This window comes from Ambystoma mexicanum, chromosome 13 (genome assembly GCF_040938575.1).
Source record: "Ambystoma mexicanum isolate Mex_15411 chromosome 13, UKY_AmexF1_1, whole genome shotgun sequence".
NCBI lineage: Eukaryota > Metazoa > Chordata > Amphibia > Caudata > Ambystomatidae > Ambystoma > Ambystoma mexicanum.
This window is the reverse complement of record NC_090938.1, coordinates 626282911-626301394: the sequence shown is the minus strand read 5'-3', so window position 1 is coordinate 626301394 and position 18484 is coordinate 626282911. Positions and strand designations below refer to the sequence as shown.

General features: G+C 47.8%; 1 protein-coding gene across 1 annotated transcript; it reads right to left on the bottom strand.

The window, feature by feature from the left end:
- Window positions 1-1833: 1833 nt before the first annotated feature.
- Window positions 1834-13243, bottom strand: LOC138521589 (keratin, type I cytoskeletal 47 kDa-like). Its single transcript, XM_069634534.1, has 8 exons — window positions 12693-13243; window positions 10148-10230; window positions 9016-9172; window positions 7615-7776; window positions 7033-7158; window positions 5687-5904; window positions 3974-4086; window positions 1834-3004 (listed from the first exon to the last, which is right to left on the bottom strand). The coding sequence occupies exons 1-8, from the start codon at window positions 13164-13166 to the stop codon at window positions 2907-2909; spliced, it is 1431 nt and encodes a 476-aa protein (XP_069490635.1). The 5' UTR covers window positions 13167-13243; the 3' UTR covers window positions 1834-2906.
- Between the last annotated feature and the right edge of the window lie 5241 nt (window positions 13244-18484).

Below are 18484 nucleotides of genomic sequence, written 5' to 3'. Positions count from 1 at the left end.
TTTGTCAGTTCATCTGTTCTGTATACGTCATATACTCTGGTTTCCAGCATACAGGTAAAAGGGGCGGGTTGATTGAGGTGGGTGTACTTGGCTCCTCCTCTACACACTCCATCCTTGCTCTCCCTTCTCGCTGATTTGGTAATCTATTGTTCTGAAAGTGGGGAGAGAGAGGAGGATTGTTCTAGAAATTGGGGTTTGAAGGGTTCTGGGAAAGAAACTTAGGTTGGGGGATTGAGTATTTCTTCACTCCTGAGCGAAGTTCTGAGGGACGTTTTGAGAGAGGTTTCCTGGGGCAGTACTTACCTGATTGGACCCCCCCTTATGCCAGGGGAGTCCATACATACCCCAAGAGGGGTCTGTTACACTTTTATCTAGAGCTGATATAGCTGGCAGGGTCAGATGGAGAGTTGGTCAGATACCCTGTTAGGCTACCACCCAATTGGGTTGGATCAGAGGGTCTCCTCTGCCACTCATTCTGCTTATTGGTGTTAATGGGGGGTATAATTGCCCTCCCCCCGATTTCCAAGTCCAATATGGAGATATTTTTCACCTCTGTGGGTGTGTTTGAAGGTTTGGGGTTTTTAAGGTAAATTTTATTTTCAGAGGGTTTTTGGACATCATGAATCTGGGCGGCCTGTTCTATCACCAAATCCAGGTCCTACTATGAGGCCCATAAACTCCATGGAGAATGGGAAGTGGGCCACTTGTCAGTGAGTTTGCTCTGATCACACAAAGTGTCTGATATTAGTTTGAAGTGTTAGCCCACCATATAGTTTTGGACTCATTGCACTCTTGTGTGCCATTCTAGTCACAATTTACCCTACCTAATACTATCACAGTGATTGAAACATGATGGGGTATTCAATGGGCCTCATTACGACCCTGGCGCTAAGGGATTACCGGTACCGGTAAGGGTACCTGTACCGGTAATCCCTTAGCGCCTGATTACGAGGTCCCTTTGCGGGTTGGGGAATTTAACGCCTGTTTTTTGCAGGCGTTAAAAACCAACCCGCAAAGGGACCTTGGTGCTAAGTACGGTGCCGCAATTTGCGGCACCGTACTTAGCACCTTCCCCATTCCCATTGAGCCCTAAGGGGCAAAAATGGGAATGGGGAAGGACCATGGTGGCATGGGGAATTACTGGCCCACCAACCTCGGAATGGGGCGGTAATTCCCCATTCCGCCATGGCGGAGTCGGTAAGTTACCGGCATGGACCATGGTGCTATTAGCACCATGGTCCAACGCCAGGGTCGTAATGAGGCCCAATGTCATGAAATGTGGAGGAGGTGTTCATTTATACACCAGCGCACGATTGATGGATGTGGCTCACATGACAAATGCAGTGACATCTCTGGTGAGACTGCAAACTGTGATATGCTTACATCTTCAAAGTAGGCACTCACCCACTTGGAACAGGGCAGAATATTCAACGGATAATGAGAAGACAGGCACATTACACACACTTGCTTCCTCTGTTGCCCCTATATTGGTTTCCCTGTACAATGTTAACTTGAAGGTACAAGTCTATTGAGGCAACTACTACACTGGGTATAGCTCTTCATGGAATATGTTGACTGTTTCTATGTATTGGAAAGTTAGCTGTCATTACTAGCCAATGTTTCATGGCACTCAATGTAAGGACTTTGGATGGATGAAGGGCTGAGTCAGTCCTGCTTGGATTGGAATCTGAGTTCTGCAGGCAGGACACACATGACAGAGACTAGCACTTACTTCAATGAACTATTTTGCATTCCTCTATGCTTCAGAAAGTAGGGACATGAGCTACCACGACCAGACCCAATTGGTAAACAGAAGAGAATGACAGGTATTGCTTGCTTGAGTGAAACACTTTATTTCATGAAAGAGAGAAACAGATGAGCTTTTTACATTGAATGGGAACGGTTGGTCGTGCATCCATGGCATTTGAACATAATGTGATTTGACCAGGATACTTTTGACTGCAGGATTTCATTAAACATTATGTAGAAATAGTCATGGAAATAAAAAAGAGGCTAGAGCAGTTTGAACACATTAGAAGAGCGACAATGCAGCCATGATAAAGGAAGGAGGAAGGGTTGGGGATATAACAGATTTAATAAAACGTCCCCTTCCTGCATAATCCCTGGAGTATATCCATACTCTGCACTGATACACCTTCTCAGAGCAAATTGGACTGCATTTGCATTTTTTTGCTTGTAGTGCCCATGTAAACCTTTTAAGGGTAGAACTTTTGGATCTGGTAAATTGCCCTATTTTAGCCATGTTCCCATTAACCCCTTTCCCTTTCAATCCTTCTTTTGCCTGGCTTTTTTATTCCTCTCTTTTGCATCTATCTACACAACTCACATATGACTTTTTTCTATAGAACTCTTTATAAATCAAGAGATGAAGCAGGAGATTTAAGTCTTCTGCGTTTTTGCCAGATGCCCCAGTCTTTGAATGCCTTGCTTCAAGGGTCATGATGTGTGCACAAGAGCAATCAAACAGCCCCACCTCTTCTAACCAGCTTTCTGTTCTCAGGAGGCAGGGAAAAGGGAAAACAGAGATATTTAATATTGAAAGCCTATCTTACTCATGTATCCAAAAGCTACTCTGTGACATACATGTTTGTTCAGTTTTCAACATTTTCTTCCCCTGCCTTCCCTGCAGTTTTGACTTCATTATACCAGGAGCAAGGGAGGGGACACTCATAATTTTAAAGGTGTAATCTACTAGGCAGTTATATAATGCACACTTCTAATGTGTTAATCTTTGAGGCCTCTCTGTCTAAAGGCTTCATTTAGAAGAACTTTGAACTCTTAAATTCATCATGGCGCCAAGTTAAACTGAACGTAGTACGGCGTGGCTGTGTACGTTGTCTCTTTCTATTTCCTAGGCAAGCCAGCTCCTCTCTAACATCGTCTTCTTAATATTTCTGTTCAACCTCTTCAATGCGCGTTGAAACCACTTTGCCGTCGACGACTTCATCAATGATGGTCTTCACCATTCTGGTTCTGGTGGGATCTGGAGAATCGGCGGGAAAGAGCGAGAACAAATGAGAACTGGGTTACAGAAACACGAGGATCCTGACACATGTAATGTACTCAGCGGCCTCCTTTTGTGATGACGTGAAAAGCAGCAACAGTGCTACAGTGCCACAATGTAACCCCTAGAAATGGAGGCCTGGGCACCCACAACTGGTATTGGAGTCTCCCTGCTCTCATCATAAGATCAGTGTTCTTGTGGCAAGAGACACTGGGCAGATTACACGCTCAGTGGGAGGAGCTCAGAGTGATATTAGATGAAGGTGTGATTAATGTCAGTTATGGTAGTACACTGGCAGTGCCATATCCCACTCCTCAATCCATGATGGTCCCTTCTCCATTGACCTGACCAATGGACACATATAATGGCACAGCAAACCCTGCTAGTGAAAGGCAAGAGGGGCCATCAATGACACTGTGTTTACTTCTTGAGTGGGATCGCCCTTTATAGCTGTAGAACCTGTATCCCTCAAGATATAGAGGACTGCGACTTCCATGATCCCCCACTCTTAACACATCAGGTTAGCAGTGATGCATGTTATATTCAAAATTATTTGGAGAGCCAAAGCTGGCAGACCCCTGCTTCAGAAGGTGTGGCTTTCACACATTGATCACAGACACACACACACACATCGTGTTGTCTCTTAGATTTGTAATGCTTGACTTCTGTGTGCTGAAACACAGATTGATATGCATTCTGGGAAATAAACTGAGACCTTAACGTCTCTCTTTTAAGCCACCTTGCATAGACTCTGAGTAAAATGTGAACTCAGAACTGGACATACCCCTACCCTGATGGCATTCCAGAGGCAATGACTACCAATGAAGGCACGTGCTGCCATATATCCAACACCCATGACAACTCAGCAGAGTATCTGCTCTTACAACATGGACATGGTGGAGTGTAAGACATGAGCGTGCCCAGGTGAACGGGCAAACGCCTGTGTACCTTTCTTGCTATCCACAGACGACGTCGACGATTTCACTGCACTGGCACTGGACACTGTGGAAGATTTACTGGACGATTCTTGGAAGCTGGATTTGCTGGATTTGTTGGCGCTGCTGTTGCAAAATAAAAACAAAAAAACATTTCAGTCAGTTACAGAATAAGTTGTGTGCCAATGATGATCTGGCAGATAGAGCAGTGCCCACCTCCTGCCATGATATCACTTGTTCCACTGCATCAGATCAAGAGAAATTCAGGACTGAGGAATAGACTCTCTCTTACAGGGAGAGGCCTACACTTGGATGTGCTTTGGGGGCCTTTGCAGAAGCAAGGCAGGCCTATGTTAGGCATAGCTCCACCTCAGGTGGTGCTGCTGATAATGGGAATACCTAGTGAGGCTTCTTTTGTTATTGACAGAATTCCCTTTCCAAGGTGGTCCATTCGAGCCTCCCCGCAGCTGACCTTCCCTATAATTCATGCATTGATGATTTATAGCTCAGGTGTGTCCTTCTTGGGTCTGTGAACATGTTATGGTTACCGGCGATGGCTGTGGCCATGACAGGGAAAGGGTTTGGTGACGCCATGGGCCCACTGATCACATTCTGAGTTCTTGCTTGACTTTGTGTAGTGCAAGGTCTGCGATGGAGAAGGGCCTCAACTTTTGTTTATGGAGTATAAAACAATGAGTCTGTGGGTGAATGAAGCACTATGAAGTTCCATGTGTTCATGAATGGCAAAGGTTACCGACTCCATTAAAGTCTATGGCCTGCCATGATGCACCTTTATGTTTAAAAGCCCATTGGTGAGATGCATGTTGGTCAGTCGATGCTGGCAGGGAGTTGGACTACATTAAAGTCAACTCGGCCACTCTCTCTGGCCACGTGTAAAGCTGCATTAGAAGGGAGTGGTATTGAGGATGCATATGAATGTGATGCCATTCAAGTCTGTTGGGCCTCTGATGCTGGGCCTACTTAATTGATTGACTGATTAATTGCCAGATTGATAGAAAGGTTGATTTATCGTGTTACTAAAACCACACAGCCACGAACGTTACCCAGGGAAACGAGAAGACCACACATTAGGCTCTGATGACATTTTGAGAGCAGTTGGGGCTATGCATGAGTAAGATTCCATTGAAGTGTTTGGGGTCATTTATTTTGGCTATAACTGAGATTCCATTATGCACAGTATACTCTTTAGGATCCTTGCTGGTGGCTGTTCGAATGGCTCCTTCAAAGCCTGGAGCTGAGTGTGGCAATCCACAAGAGGTCTATGGTCATTCAATGTTATAGATCCATTTATAGTCATTCTGATTGAGAAGCTATTATGGGAATGTGAGCTACTGTTGCTGATTGTGTGCAAAGAACTAGTACAGTGTTTTTTCTTTTTTTTTATTACTGCTAACATGCTTCAGTAATATCTGCTTGTGGGGGTCATTTGGAGCAGGTATGAGGGTGCATGGAAGCTTGCAGAGACATTGACAGGAGGGATGAGTGTGACAGGATAGACATCTCTGGGGCCACTCAGAATAATTATTGGTATCAGTGCATTAAAGTCAATGGGGCCATAGCTATGACTGCATTAAAGCCTGTGGGTCCTTTGGCTTTATTGAAATGTATGGTACCACTGCAGCTCCTTCTTATAGACAGCCTTGCAATGTGCTGATCCTGTCTCTAAAACGACATCCTTGAGCTATATATGATTGTCTTTTCTTACTCAAACTCGCCATCGAGAAGGCGTCGGTAGGTCTCGATCTCCATTTCCAGCCGAGTCTTGATGTCCAGCAGCTGCTGGTACTCCATGCTCTGCTGCTGCATGTCGGCGCGCAGCTGCATGAGCTGTTCCTCTAGGCTGCTGATTCGCTGCTGCATTTGACAGAGCTGTGCCCCGTAGCGTCCCTCTGTCTCTGCCAAGGTTGATTCCAGGGAGCTTTTCTGTGAAGAAACGCAGGGCATGTAAAGCAGGTGGCCTGACCACCACTGGCCGGAAGATCAAGAGTAACAAAGCTGTACTACAAAATCCCAGGTTCCCCGGCACACTAGAACACTAAGAGCAGGAGTAGAAAAACACTTGGATCTATGGTCAGTGGAGGGATGCTGGCAATTCAGGCAGTCTGACTCAACCTATCTAGCTCAAAGTTGCTGCATGGACTGTGGTGGAGTAGGATGGGGAGATAAGGAATGGCTGAAACTGCCACATATCTTTACCAATCCCAATGAAGCACAGAATATTTCATTTTAACTTTGATTCTTAGTGTTTCCAAACATTGGCCTGTTGGTTTTGTTTGTTGAAGCTTTGGAAGCACCTTTCATGAAATAAGGGTCTAAATGTTTCATTTTGGAGTATGGCTAGAAGAGAGCAGAGACATGAGAAGGGACACACAGCATAGGCATGCTATTGGTTATTTTTCTAACCAGTAACTGCCCAAAGCCATGCTAATCCCTATGGGCCATTCCCACCAACTCCCTGCCCCTCCCTGCTCAAAGCACATCCTCCAGGGATCTCTTTGAGCCAGCTCTTTCAAGCAGTAACAGTAAACTTTACGCTGTGCAAGCCTGCAAGGATAATTTCCAAGCAGTCTTTTGAGAGTGAATGGCTTACCTGCAGTTGTCACTAGTGAAATAAAAATACTTTAACCAAGTGTGTCTTCAGCCCCTTGGTTTCGAAGCAATAAAGTCTTGTTAAAAACGTGCATTGGCAAAGCCAACCGTATGGGATTGTGTACAGGTAGTAGTACATAGGCATTTGCCATTATCCGCTATCCCATACCTAAGTACATGCACCATTTTCCAGTTGTTCCCATCTTATCGCCAGGTAGTACCATTATGGCAGTGCGTGGCAAATTCCTATTTTATGCCTACACACAAAAAAACTATTGGCTTTGCCATGCTTGTATAAGGTCTATATAATTCAAATATCACTTTTCTGCATAAAGGCTAATGTTACTAGATATCTTTGTATCCAGAACTGCTGCTAAAATAATGGGAACATTATCAGAAGATGTGTAATAATACCTGGGGTTTAAAACATATTCCACTTGATTGCGAGAGAACGTCACTTACCATGGCCATCTGCGACTGCAGCTCAATCTCCAGCCCTTGCAGAGTCCGCCGAAGATCCGAAACCTCGCTCTTGCTCGACTGCACGCTGCTCACCTCCTGAGAGATCGCCGCTTTCAATTCCCCAGTCTGAGGCAAGAAACGTAAAGAGCATAGTTAAGGCTCCGCAGCCAGTGTGGAGTCCATTGTAATCAATGATGGGGTGGGCTGGTGCGTTTGGGAGCAGTGCTCCTCTACTTTTTCAAAATAAGTTTTACTCTTCCTATACTTTTTTTTTTTTTTTTAAACTGTTCCGGAATGGTTCTGTTTTAAAATAAATGTGTAGGAATAAGTTGAAACTTGCACTTCAGTGCACTGCCCTGAACGTTCCCTTAAACAGCAGGCGCATGTGTTTAGGGATTTGTATTGCGCGTGGGAGAGGGTGTATAGCAATGGGGTTTGTGGGGAGCGGGGACAGGCCAGCAGAGAACATAGTTCCATTACTTCTTTTCGTACACTTCGACCACTGCTTGAACTGGGCGTAGGCATGTGATCATGTCCTGCGATTGGCGCCTCCCACACATGGTGCATGCGGGCTGCTCTTACCTGCTTCATGAACGCTGCTTCTGCGTCCCTGCGGTTCTTGTCTGCCAGCGCCTCGTAGTCAGCGCGCATGTCGTTCAGGATCTTGGTCAGATCATTGCCAGGAGCCGCGTCCATCTCCACACTCACTTGGCCGGCAGCACTGGATGAAACGCCTTGCAATTCCTGAGGACAACAAGTAGCCCATTGGTTTTCAACTGGAAGGAACTGGAGCAAAGTACCTATGTGTCCCGTTTGTTGGACACTAGCTTTCATGGAAGAGGCCATGGGGCAGCATTAGAAGGAAAGGAATTCCTGTGTTTACAGAACATGAATTAAACGTAATGAGAAGGAAGCTTCATCACGTGACTTAAAAACCCAAACTAGAATCTTAAAAGACACTGGGTTTGACTATGCCACACCTCCCTCCATGATGGCACTCCCGGTCAGATTGATTGCCACTAAATTGATTGTATCCTTTTCACCAAAGAATAACCTCTTCCAATAGACCACAGTTCCTCCCTACAGGTCAGGGGTTTGCAACCTGTGGATCTCCAGATGCATTTGACTACAACTTCCATGATCCCACACCATTGATCATGGTGGTGTGGACTGATTGAATTTGTAGTCCAAACAACTGGCGAGCCAAAGGTTGCAGACCCCTGCTGTATGTCAAACGGCCATCCAATAGACCACAGAAAGGTACACTAGACCATGTCCTTTCCACAAGATGGCATCCATTCCTCTGGGCTACACCCTTTTCACAGAACAACATATTCTCTCATTACATCAACCACCACTTTAGAGCACACACCCTCCCACAACATGGCACCTAATAACACTAAGCACAGATACTTCGGCAAGATGGCACATCTCTTCCACTAGATCATAGCTCCTCCCACAATATGTAAGCACTCTCACACTAACTAGATCCCGTCCTTTTATTTGATCATGCTTCCATCACTAGAATTCAAACAATCCACTAGGAAGGACCACCTCTCAATTGGTCAGACCACCATCTTCTACTAGGCAACCTCTCCTCCCATAAAACCACACCTCTCAGTAGACACACCACCTTCTGCCACTGGATCAAACCTCCTACAAGACTGCAGCACTTTCTCTAGTCCATAGATCCCCAATAAAACCATAGCCCCCCGCATTGAAGACACCTCTCAATTGGTCACACCACCATCTTCCACTAGGCAACCTCTCCTCCCATAAGACCACAGCTCTCAGTAGACACACAACTCCTTCCGTGGCTGTAATATACACCAGCACTCTACTTTGTGAGTGCTGAAAACATCAGGTGTCCATTCCACTTCCAACAGGAGTCGGGCAGTGTTGGACTAGAAGACGCACTAAGCCGGGCTTCAGAGATGAGCTAAGTCTCATGCTGGTTTCCACGTTTGGACTCTGGCACTGTACCTCTTGGTGGTTCTTCTTGAGGAAGGCCAGCTCCTCGGTCAGGCTCTCGATCTGCATCTCCAGGTCAGATCTGGACATGGTCAGCTCATCCAGGACCCTGCGTAGACCATTGATGTCAGCCTCCACACTCTGGCGCATGGCCAGTTCATTCTCGTACCTTGAACGACAAAGACAGGGTGTAGGAGTTAATGACTGTGAGCAAGAGTTTGAGCCTGTTCCCTCCTGATATGATATATGTTATTTATAACACGCTTAAAACCCAGAGGTCTCTAAGCGCTGAACCAAGGATCTGTGTTGCTACGTGTTGTCATGCTTCCAAGGTGAGTACGTTGCCCCTAAATTGTCCTCCCGAGACAATATCCAGCTGTTAGCCCCACAGGAGGCTGCTACATGCTACGCAATGCAAAAGAAGCGGGCAGAGCTGGGGACTCATTCTCTGGGTTTAGATTCACCACTCATGACAAGTTCTCTGTGGGTGAATAGGTTGAATTGTATTATTATTATTATTATTATTATTATTATTATTATTATTATTATTTATTTATTTAATGTGTTTTAGTATAAAACTTTACACAAAGTATCAGTAATATAAAAAAAAGACAAAAAATATCAAATGTCAGATAGAATTCCATAAAATCCCATAAAATTATCAACAAGTCATACATAAAATCACAGTACATCACAGGGACCTATCCTAACAGGCATTAAACATTACGTATTTAATCTCTCGCACGAGCAGTGACCTCTTGTTCTTGCAATAAAGTTCCACCCATCAGGCTCGGACTGCACAGACAGTCCCATGGCCGAACCCAAAATGCAGAATGCTGGTGTGGGCCAATTTTTGCTTAAAGTGGGCCACTTTTTTGGCCAATGTGGGCCAGTTTGATGAGTTACTTGGCTATGCAGCTAGTAGTTTTGACCAGTGTTACTGAATGAATATTCTTTAAAATGCACAATTTGCATCACATTTTAACAAAAAAAAAAAAAATAATAATAATAATAAACCCTTGGGTATAATTCAAACAGTCTGTCACTAAAGAAATGAATAGCCATTTGCAACTCTGGCACACTTTTTCATTGGTGCCCGAGACAATTGGATGGCCCAGTCCGACCCTACCAGCCATATACTCACTTGAGCTTGAAGTCATCAGCTGCCAGCCTGGCGTTGTCGACCTGGAGCAACACGCGGGCATTGTCAATGGTTGCAGCGCTGATCTGTAAAATGGGACAAAGCACAGGGAGGTCTTCAGTCTGCAATCACTTACTATGGACCAGCCTGACCATTGAACTATCAATCACTCAACTCTGAATATGAAGAACAAGTCATCAAAGCCTGTTTCTTTTTGTTGTAAAGGTGCTTTCGTGGCACAGCATTACCCAGTGGGCCATGGGTTCCATGTAGTCAAGGTCCCTTGTCATTGAGTACATGGCTGGCTTGAGTGCATCAGTGCTGGCTGGCTTCAGACATCAGTGCTAGCTTCAAGCTAAATTATATGCATCATTCAATAGACAAAACTACACGTCCCAGCATGCAATATGATATTGGCTAAAACGACATGATAGTATAGAGGTGGCTCTGGGGGCATGGAGTTAGTTAGCAGAAATGGATTTGTGGTGTATAGGAGGTGTAAGGGGAATGTTCTGGGGTTATACACGGGACATTTTGCCAATAGCTGAATGGTTTTAAACTAAGCCATGTGCGTAGGAACCTCAATGAATTAACGTGCATTGGTGTATCCCATAACACACATGTGCGTGAGTTGGCAGTCTAGGTCCACCGCCGGGTGGGCAGCTGTGCACGCGTCACAGAGCCCCCATTTCTACGTATGGGTACTCTCAGCAGAGAGGCCTATGGTGGAAGGGGAAATCTAGCAGCGTGAGCTATTGTGTCCCCTGTCTGCACACGCACCCTGCACACTGGTGGGCAGAGGGATTGGGCTTCATTCCCGTGCAGCATTTCAGTTTGCAATACTCTCGATTTAGCCTCAATCATGTGAGCTACGCCCTGAATCACTGCATGCGCCTAGAAGTGAATCAGGTTGAAGTGTGCGCTATAGAACGGGGCGCTCGATCCCCTTCATCTATAAACAGTTAGGACGCAGTTTAATTTGCAGGCGAAAACAATGACTGTGTTTCGGACCTCCCATTCCAGCTAGAATTATTTCAAAACAACTGGCGTTGTGATGCGTTTTTTTAAACTATACAAGAAGCCATCATCGTGCAATGAATCTCTCCCTCTAAGGGTCTTTACGGTATGTGTACGTGAGCGATTAATCAGCTGCTGAAAGTTACCCATATGTGCATCATATGTTTGGCATTTGCAACAAAAAAAATATTTTTAAAAAAGCAAAACGTTTACTAAAATATATATACCACCTGTAGAAACGCATTTGAATTAGAGTAAATTAACGGGTAAGTGTTGGCACATGTGGTTGCCCGGAAATCTCTACGGAGCCTGGTATTCTCGGGGGCTGCTTGTCATGTGCAAGGGCTGCTGCGTTTCGAGCGATCAGACAAGAGCGCTGTCAGCCTGTGCCAGCCTGTGCCAAGCCTGACTTTACTGCGCTTTCTGCGGTCAGACACGAGCGCTGTCAGCCTGTGCCAATTAAGCCTGACTTTACTGCGCTTCCTGCGGTCAGACACGAGCGCTGTCAGCCTGTGCCAATTAAGCCTGACTTTACTGCGCTTCCTGCGGTCAGAAACGAGCGCTGCCAGCCTGTGCCGATGTTGACTTTACTGCGCTTCCTGCGGTCAGACACGAGCGCTGCCAGCCTGTGCCAAGCCTCACTTTACTGCGCCTCCTGCAGGACCAACCTGGGGATGTTCTTTCACGGGCAGGTGATCAGGGACTAGACGGGAGCTGGTATCGATCCCATTGGCCCGCCGTGGGGAGAACGCGCTGCAACTTGAAATAACGAACTGTTTCCATCTCAGAGACGGGCTCCCCGGAATCCCAGAGGATGCACGTGCGCCTGGAGTGCGGCCCTGGGGAGCCTGAGAGGGCAGCGCCCTGAGCAGCGGTTTTCAGACTGGGGGGCTGCCACCAGTGAGGGGCCTGAAGGATCGCCGGAGGAGGCGAGGGGGGTAATGCTGTACAAAAACTGGGCACGGTAACTGTTGGGGGAGGAGGGGACCATTAAACACTAGTTATCCTCAAGCTGGCTCGACAACAGCATGTTTACTTAAGGGTGGGGGCATAAATAAGCTTGAATAGCGCTGTTCTATGGGGGTGGAGGGTGCCCCGTTACCATTACCCCCATTGCTCGGTCACTCTGTGCGGCCACACCCTGTGTTCTAGGAGGTGCAGGACACACGTCACGTTTAACGCTTGCATGTTCCTGGGGCAGGACCGCGCATGTACATGTCCCACTTTGATCATGTCAGGTGTGAGTGGCACCTCCTGTCCTTTAGATGTGTTACATTGCCGTCTGGCACTTGTAGTCCCACGCTTGGGGGTGAAGCGCCGTAACAAGTGCCGAAAGGCACAGGCAGCGCTAGATGTCTCCGCTCCTACCTGACATGGGCCCAGCTTCGTGTCTCAGCAGAAGGGTGTAATCCCAAGGCCTCCTGAACTGGGGCCCTCGGGGCCCTGCTGTGGGATCGCTGTTCCAAGACACATGCATGTAAGACAAGGCATTGCGCGGATGCTACGGTGAGTACCTCACGTGGCCACTTACTTTGGCACGCAGGTCATCGATGATCTGGTAGTACTTGCTGTAGTCGCTGGCGGACCCGGCGGCGGCACTGCCCTGACGCTTCTGGTACCAGTCTCGGATCTTAGTCTCCAGCTCGGTGTTGGCCTCCTCCAGGGCCCGCACCTTGTCCAGGTAGGAGGCCAGGCGCTCGTTCAGGTTCTGCATCACCTGCTTCTCCCCAGCACCCCCAATGATGCCTCCTCCATCCCCACCACCTGAGCTGTAGCTGAACCCATAGCCCCCAGCCCCGCCACCCCCGGCACCGCCACCAAAGCCCCCCGAAAAGCCTGCCCCAGCCCCACCACCGAAGGAGCCCCCACCAAAGCCAGAGCCACCAGCGCTGGCATAACTCTGCCTAGCGGTGCTGAAGGACACGGACTCCCCGCCCCCAAACATGCTGCCCCTGCTGGGGAAGCTCTGCATGGACTGGCTGGAGAAGCCTCTCCTGGTCTGCATGGCTGCTGCTGGGTCAGGTAGAGTGGCCTTGGGTCTGCTTCAGGTGTCAGGAGCACGGAGTACACTCTAGCCACCTCGGGCTGGCCCATTTATAGCCCGAGTAGGGGAGTTGCATTTCAAACTTCTCCCTTCCCCTCCACACCCCTATCCCCCGCCCGGCCACCACACCCCTACCCACGCACGTGGAAGAGCAATCGCTTGCAGCCAGCTCAGCATCTGCTCCACAAAAGCGACCTGCCCACTCGCCTTGAAAATATGTCGCCCTGAGGCTGTTTCTCATCTTCGTGAGGGGGACATAGGGTGGGGCTCAAAACTCGCCTTTCAAGCAAATGTCTTTCATCCCTTTGAGAGGCGCGCTAAGCGCTGCCTGTCATCCCCCATCACCGCTGCTGAAGACGCCCTTCGACGGTAGAGACGAGCCTGCAGTAGCAGGAAGGTTCTGGATAACCAGCAGTGGTACTCCTCGAGGCACTACCAAACGACCAATAGCAGGCGCTGATATCCCACTACCTGGCATCGGCCGGATACCCACAGGACAGGTTCCTGCTCTCCAGCCTGGCGTCCCACGCCCACATGTGCTCACAGTACTCCCACAGACCAACTCCTGGAGCTCCGAAATTAAGATGTGTCCTTGTAAATAGGTGTGCATATGGTGGAACCGAGACAGGCCTCGCTGACAAAAAAAAAAAAAAAAAAACTATGTATGTGCGCAGAAAGAGGATGACTCTGGTGACACCTCTGCGCCCCCCTGAAGTGATTGATTATTAGCCTTTTTATAGCGCTTCTATAATATATATATATATATATATCGGTCGACAAGCCGGGGCAACCGCCTGGGTTGCTGCCATGCCAGATCACGGTGTGTGTGAACTTCCAGGGCACCAGTGGTCCAAGGATGAATATCGGTTCTAAACCATCAATCAGCCCCACACTTCTCGAACGCCAAAAGGGATCCAAACAGATTGGAACAGAGGTAAATTACAGACTTCCTTGTCCAATTTTGGTAACGTGAACAGAACTGCAGGCTTATCTCCGCAAGGTTGTGGATCGTTGATTTGTTGCAACACAACGAAAATACAATTATTACCCAATGATAAAACAGACTGTCCAGTCATGGTTGTATTAAAATATCTACTTTATTATTATTACAACAGACAGTTCTAGCACACTACAAAATACAACCCACCCTGTAAAGAAACACAGAAGACAGACAGTTTTACCAAGGAAAGGGATGCACTCTGTCTACTGACAGGAAGGGAGTCAGTAACGCAATCATTCTTAACTGTTCCAGGTTATTTATTTTCTACACCTAGGAAGTAAGGGGTTACAAGTGTCACTAGGGCCTTCAGAGAAGGTCCAGGGGGACAGAACCACAATGTACCCGGTGCTTGAGAAGATCCTGATGCTCAACAGCATTGAGTCTGTTTCAGGGCGCTTTTGAGTTTATGGCCCATTGAAACGTGTATATGTAATGAATTGGATTACACAAGAGTAATTCTGAGTCCAAATAACCAGACAAACTCAAGAAGATGGCAAGTTACATTTTTATTAAGAATTATCTGAAACCGGGAGGTTACAATCAACATCAACAGACATATACTCAGTCTCTGATTGATTTTCTTTCCTCAAAAAATACAATTCATATACTCCTTTATGCTTCAGAGTGACATCATAGTATGTGTCAATAGTGAAAATAACCTATACTGGGTTGGGATTGGTTAAGGGAGACATCTAGACATACAATCATATAGGAGCTAGGATTTTTTTTGGCTGTCCTTTATTAAGTGGACAATTTATGCCTACCACTGCAAACATATCATTTTAGAAACACTAGCTACATCTAAGGGTGTACCAAATAGTACATTTACAGGCCGATTCATGGAATTAATGTGCGCTGAAAATTTACGCGCAAGCGTACAAAAGCGTGCAAATCGCAGTGCAAGTGCGAAAATCGCAGCAAAACCCACGCACATTGATTCATGGAAGTCTGTGCGCATGTAAAACCATGGATGTGCACTAAAATCCTGCATGGCGCACGCGGGCGCACACAACATCAAGCAGCGTGCGCTACGCACACAGCAAAAGCACACATAGCGCAGCGCACACAACTAAAGTAGGCAGAACACGGAGCGTAACACGAGGAATGGGGAACAACGTGTGAAAATGTGGGCGTTATGGGGGAAGTACAGGAGGCAAATGGGCGGAACGCCCACACGCGTGCCTACAACACGTATTCATGGAATGGAACAGGGCTAACGCGTGCGCCAAAAAAGACGCGCTAATCCGGAAACATGTACGCCAGCAGGAAGCAAGCGTACGTGGACCCGCACAACATAAAAGTGCACGCAAACAACAAACATGCTCAGATGCTACGATGAATATACCGTTCCTCGCAGCAGTGGTCGTGGTATACCGCAGGAGGAGGAGGAGGATAGTCAGGCCCATAATTTTAACACCCAGAAACAGCATTTTTGGGATGCCTGATGACCAGGTGTATGGGAGGTACAGGTTTCCACCTCACATAATACTTGACCTGGTGAGTGAGTGGGAGGATGACCTCAAATCACCCACCATGTGTTCCCAAGCACTGAGCCCCCTGGAAAAGGTGCTTAATGTACTGCACTTCTTGGCCACTGGATCATTTCAGTGGACAAGTGCTGTAGTGGGGGGGTGTCACAGGCCACGCAGTCACGCTGCCTACACCAGGTGTTGGCCATCATGACTGCACGCCCATCAGTCCGCAGGCACATATACCTGCTTAGAACACCTGCAGAAAGGCATGCTGCCGTCCAGGATTTTTATGGGGTGGCACACTTCCCCAAAGTGCTAGGTGCCATTGATTGCACCCATGTGGCTCTACGTCCCCCCAGGGCATCTGAGCACATCTATAGAAACTGCAAGCACTGGCATTCCATCAACGTGCAGGTAGTATGTGATGCCAAGGGAATCATCACCTCAGTATATGCCAACTATCCAGGGTCCACCCATGACAGTTTCATTTACAGAATGTCAACCCTAAACCGGGACCTAGAAGCTGTGCGGCATGGCGATACATGGCTGCTCGGTGAGTATAAATGCTGCTACACATGCATGCATGCAGATACTGAGTAATGTCACAACCCCAGTAATGATACCCATCATCACCTCCCCAGGGGACAGTGCCTACCCTCTGAGCACCCACATGATGACGCCAATTCGGAACCCCACCACACCACCCGAGGTAAGATACAACACAGCCCATATTGCAACCCGGGGCATAGTGGAGCGCACATTTGGAGTGCTCAAGTCATGCTTTCGCTCCCTTGACCGTTCTGGTAGGCAGCTGCTATATGCTCCCGTAGTAGTGTGCAGCATCATAGTGGCAGCATGTGTCCTGCACAACGTTGCAACACTCCGGGGCCTGCCGGTGGACATTGTGGTGCCCCCACATCCCCAACCACATGCACGGCCGCTGCGCATGGGAGGGGAAAGGGCACGTGTTGAGGCAGCCCGTACGCAGCTGGTGGATAATTACTTCACCTAAATTCACACCCCTGTGGAGTACACACAGCCCTGGCACATACCAGCTGACAATCAATGATGATGACATAAGGGAGAGTCAACTGTCACAACCGTACCAGCCTGAGATTGGACACCTGGAAGTGTTACTTTGTGTGCATCCCTACCTACCGAAAGACAACCGATGCTGTGTCATTAAAAGACATACATCTATGCTGCAAGAATGATTACCCCCTTGCAAAGCACAACATGAAAACATCTCCGCTACCCAACTTACCATGGCATGTCATGCAATGTGAAAGCAAACAAAGCAATGCACAAGACCTGACACAAGTGTCACAAAGTGCACTGTCCCAAATGGAAACTGCCCACAGACAATCTGCTCCCAGTAATCAATAACAAACAGCACACATGACCAAATACTTACCACCAACACAATACAGCAACACACCATGAAACATTGCAAAACCATGACAGTACTAAGTCAAAGTATTGGTAGTCTTACAACCTGAATAAGCCAGCACATCGACCCCTTCCAACTGTAGAGTGTTGCTGCCACGCAAATGTGTCAGTGTACTGCATACAACATTAACTCCATCTGCAAAGGAGACGGCCTTGTGAAGACATGAGGAAGGAACCTGCAAATTAGGAGGAAGACATGGATGCACAAGCACATATCAATACACCATGCAGTGTTCAATACAACAACAATACCAACTAGGGATGTCCACACAGAATTGACTACAGACTGCCCACACATCTCAAGGGAGCCCAATGTCACTGTGTAAGTCACTGTCACTTGGTCACACCCTTTGCAAGCCCATGGAAACGGGAAGCAGGAGGGGTGTGTGTGTCAGGAACCCAAGCATCTAACCCAAACTCAGGACAAGCCTGCATGTGCCCAGCCGGAATACACAGTGGATGCCCATGGGAACAACACAAGGCAACATACTGTAAAAAAAACAAACAAAAAAAAATGGCCATGTGGGGTCCCAGGGCGGGGGCACCCAGGAGGTTCGAGGAGAGGGTGCACACCAACACCCACCTGCGTGGATGTTGCGAAAAATAAAAATACCTCCATGGGCTCATGGCCTGCACGGCTATGCCATTGTGGTACAACTGCTGTCGCTCTCTTCACCATCTGCTGCTGCATCAGGTGGTGGTGGCACTGTGGGAGGCAGCCAACGCAAAGCCCTGGTATGGTCCTCCATGGCAGCAAGCATGCAGGTCTGGAAGGTCTGATTCTGGAGGATTATAGTGCGCAGATCCCCATGCAGCACCTCACTGGTTGCCTGCAGTTCTGCACGCATGGCCTCGTGTGATGCCCGGATCTCCTCATGTGTTGCCTGCAGCTCAGCTGAGAGTGCACATGTGAGATGCTCCAGCTGCTGTTCAGCCCTAATATTTCGGGAAGCCTCAAGTTCAAGCAGACTCTTCCTGAGATTATGGAGTTCTACCCTCAGGGTTTCCCTGTGGCCCTGTGACTCTATTGATATGGATTTGCGCAGAGTCTCCAGTGCCGCCCGTCGGTCCCTGTTGGACGCCAACATGTTTTCCCTGTGGAATTGGCAAATGGAGTCTGTTGCCTGCTGTTGTTGCTCCATCTGCCTTTCAGGGGGGATAATGGAAGTGGCCACCCTCTCCTTTGCCTGAGCCATCATTTCAACTGATGCTGCTTGTTGGGTTGCCATACTGTACATGGAGTTTTCCCATACAGTATTGCCTGGTGGCGCACAGCCACCACGTCGGCGGGCACCACACCTGTTTGGGGCAAGGTGATCTGCACCTTGCTGTGCTGGCACTGCCTGAGGCTGCAGAAC

Excerpts from the sequence above, each read along its gene's own strand:
- LOC138521589 (XM_069634534.1), bottom strand. The coding sequence starts at position 13,166 with ATGCAGACCAGGAGAGGCTTCTCCAGCCAGTCCATGCAGAGCTTCCCC. Across the intron at positions 7,777-9,015 it reads TCAAGAAGAACCACCAAGAG|GAATTGCAAGGCGTTTCATC; the intron begins GTACAGTGCCAG and ends TGTTGTCCTCAG. Across the intron at positions 5,905-7,032 it reads TGCAGTCGCAGATGGCCATG|AAAAGCTCCCTGGAATCAAC; the intron begins GTAAGTGACGTT and ends GTTTCTTCACAG.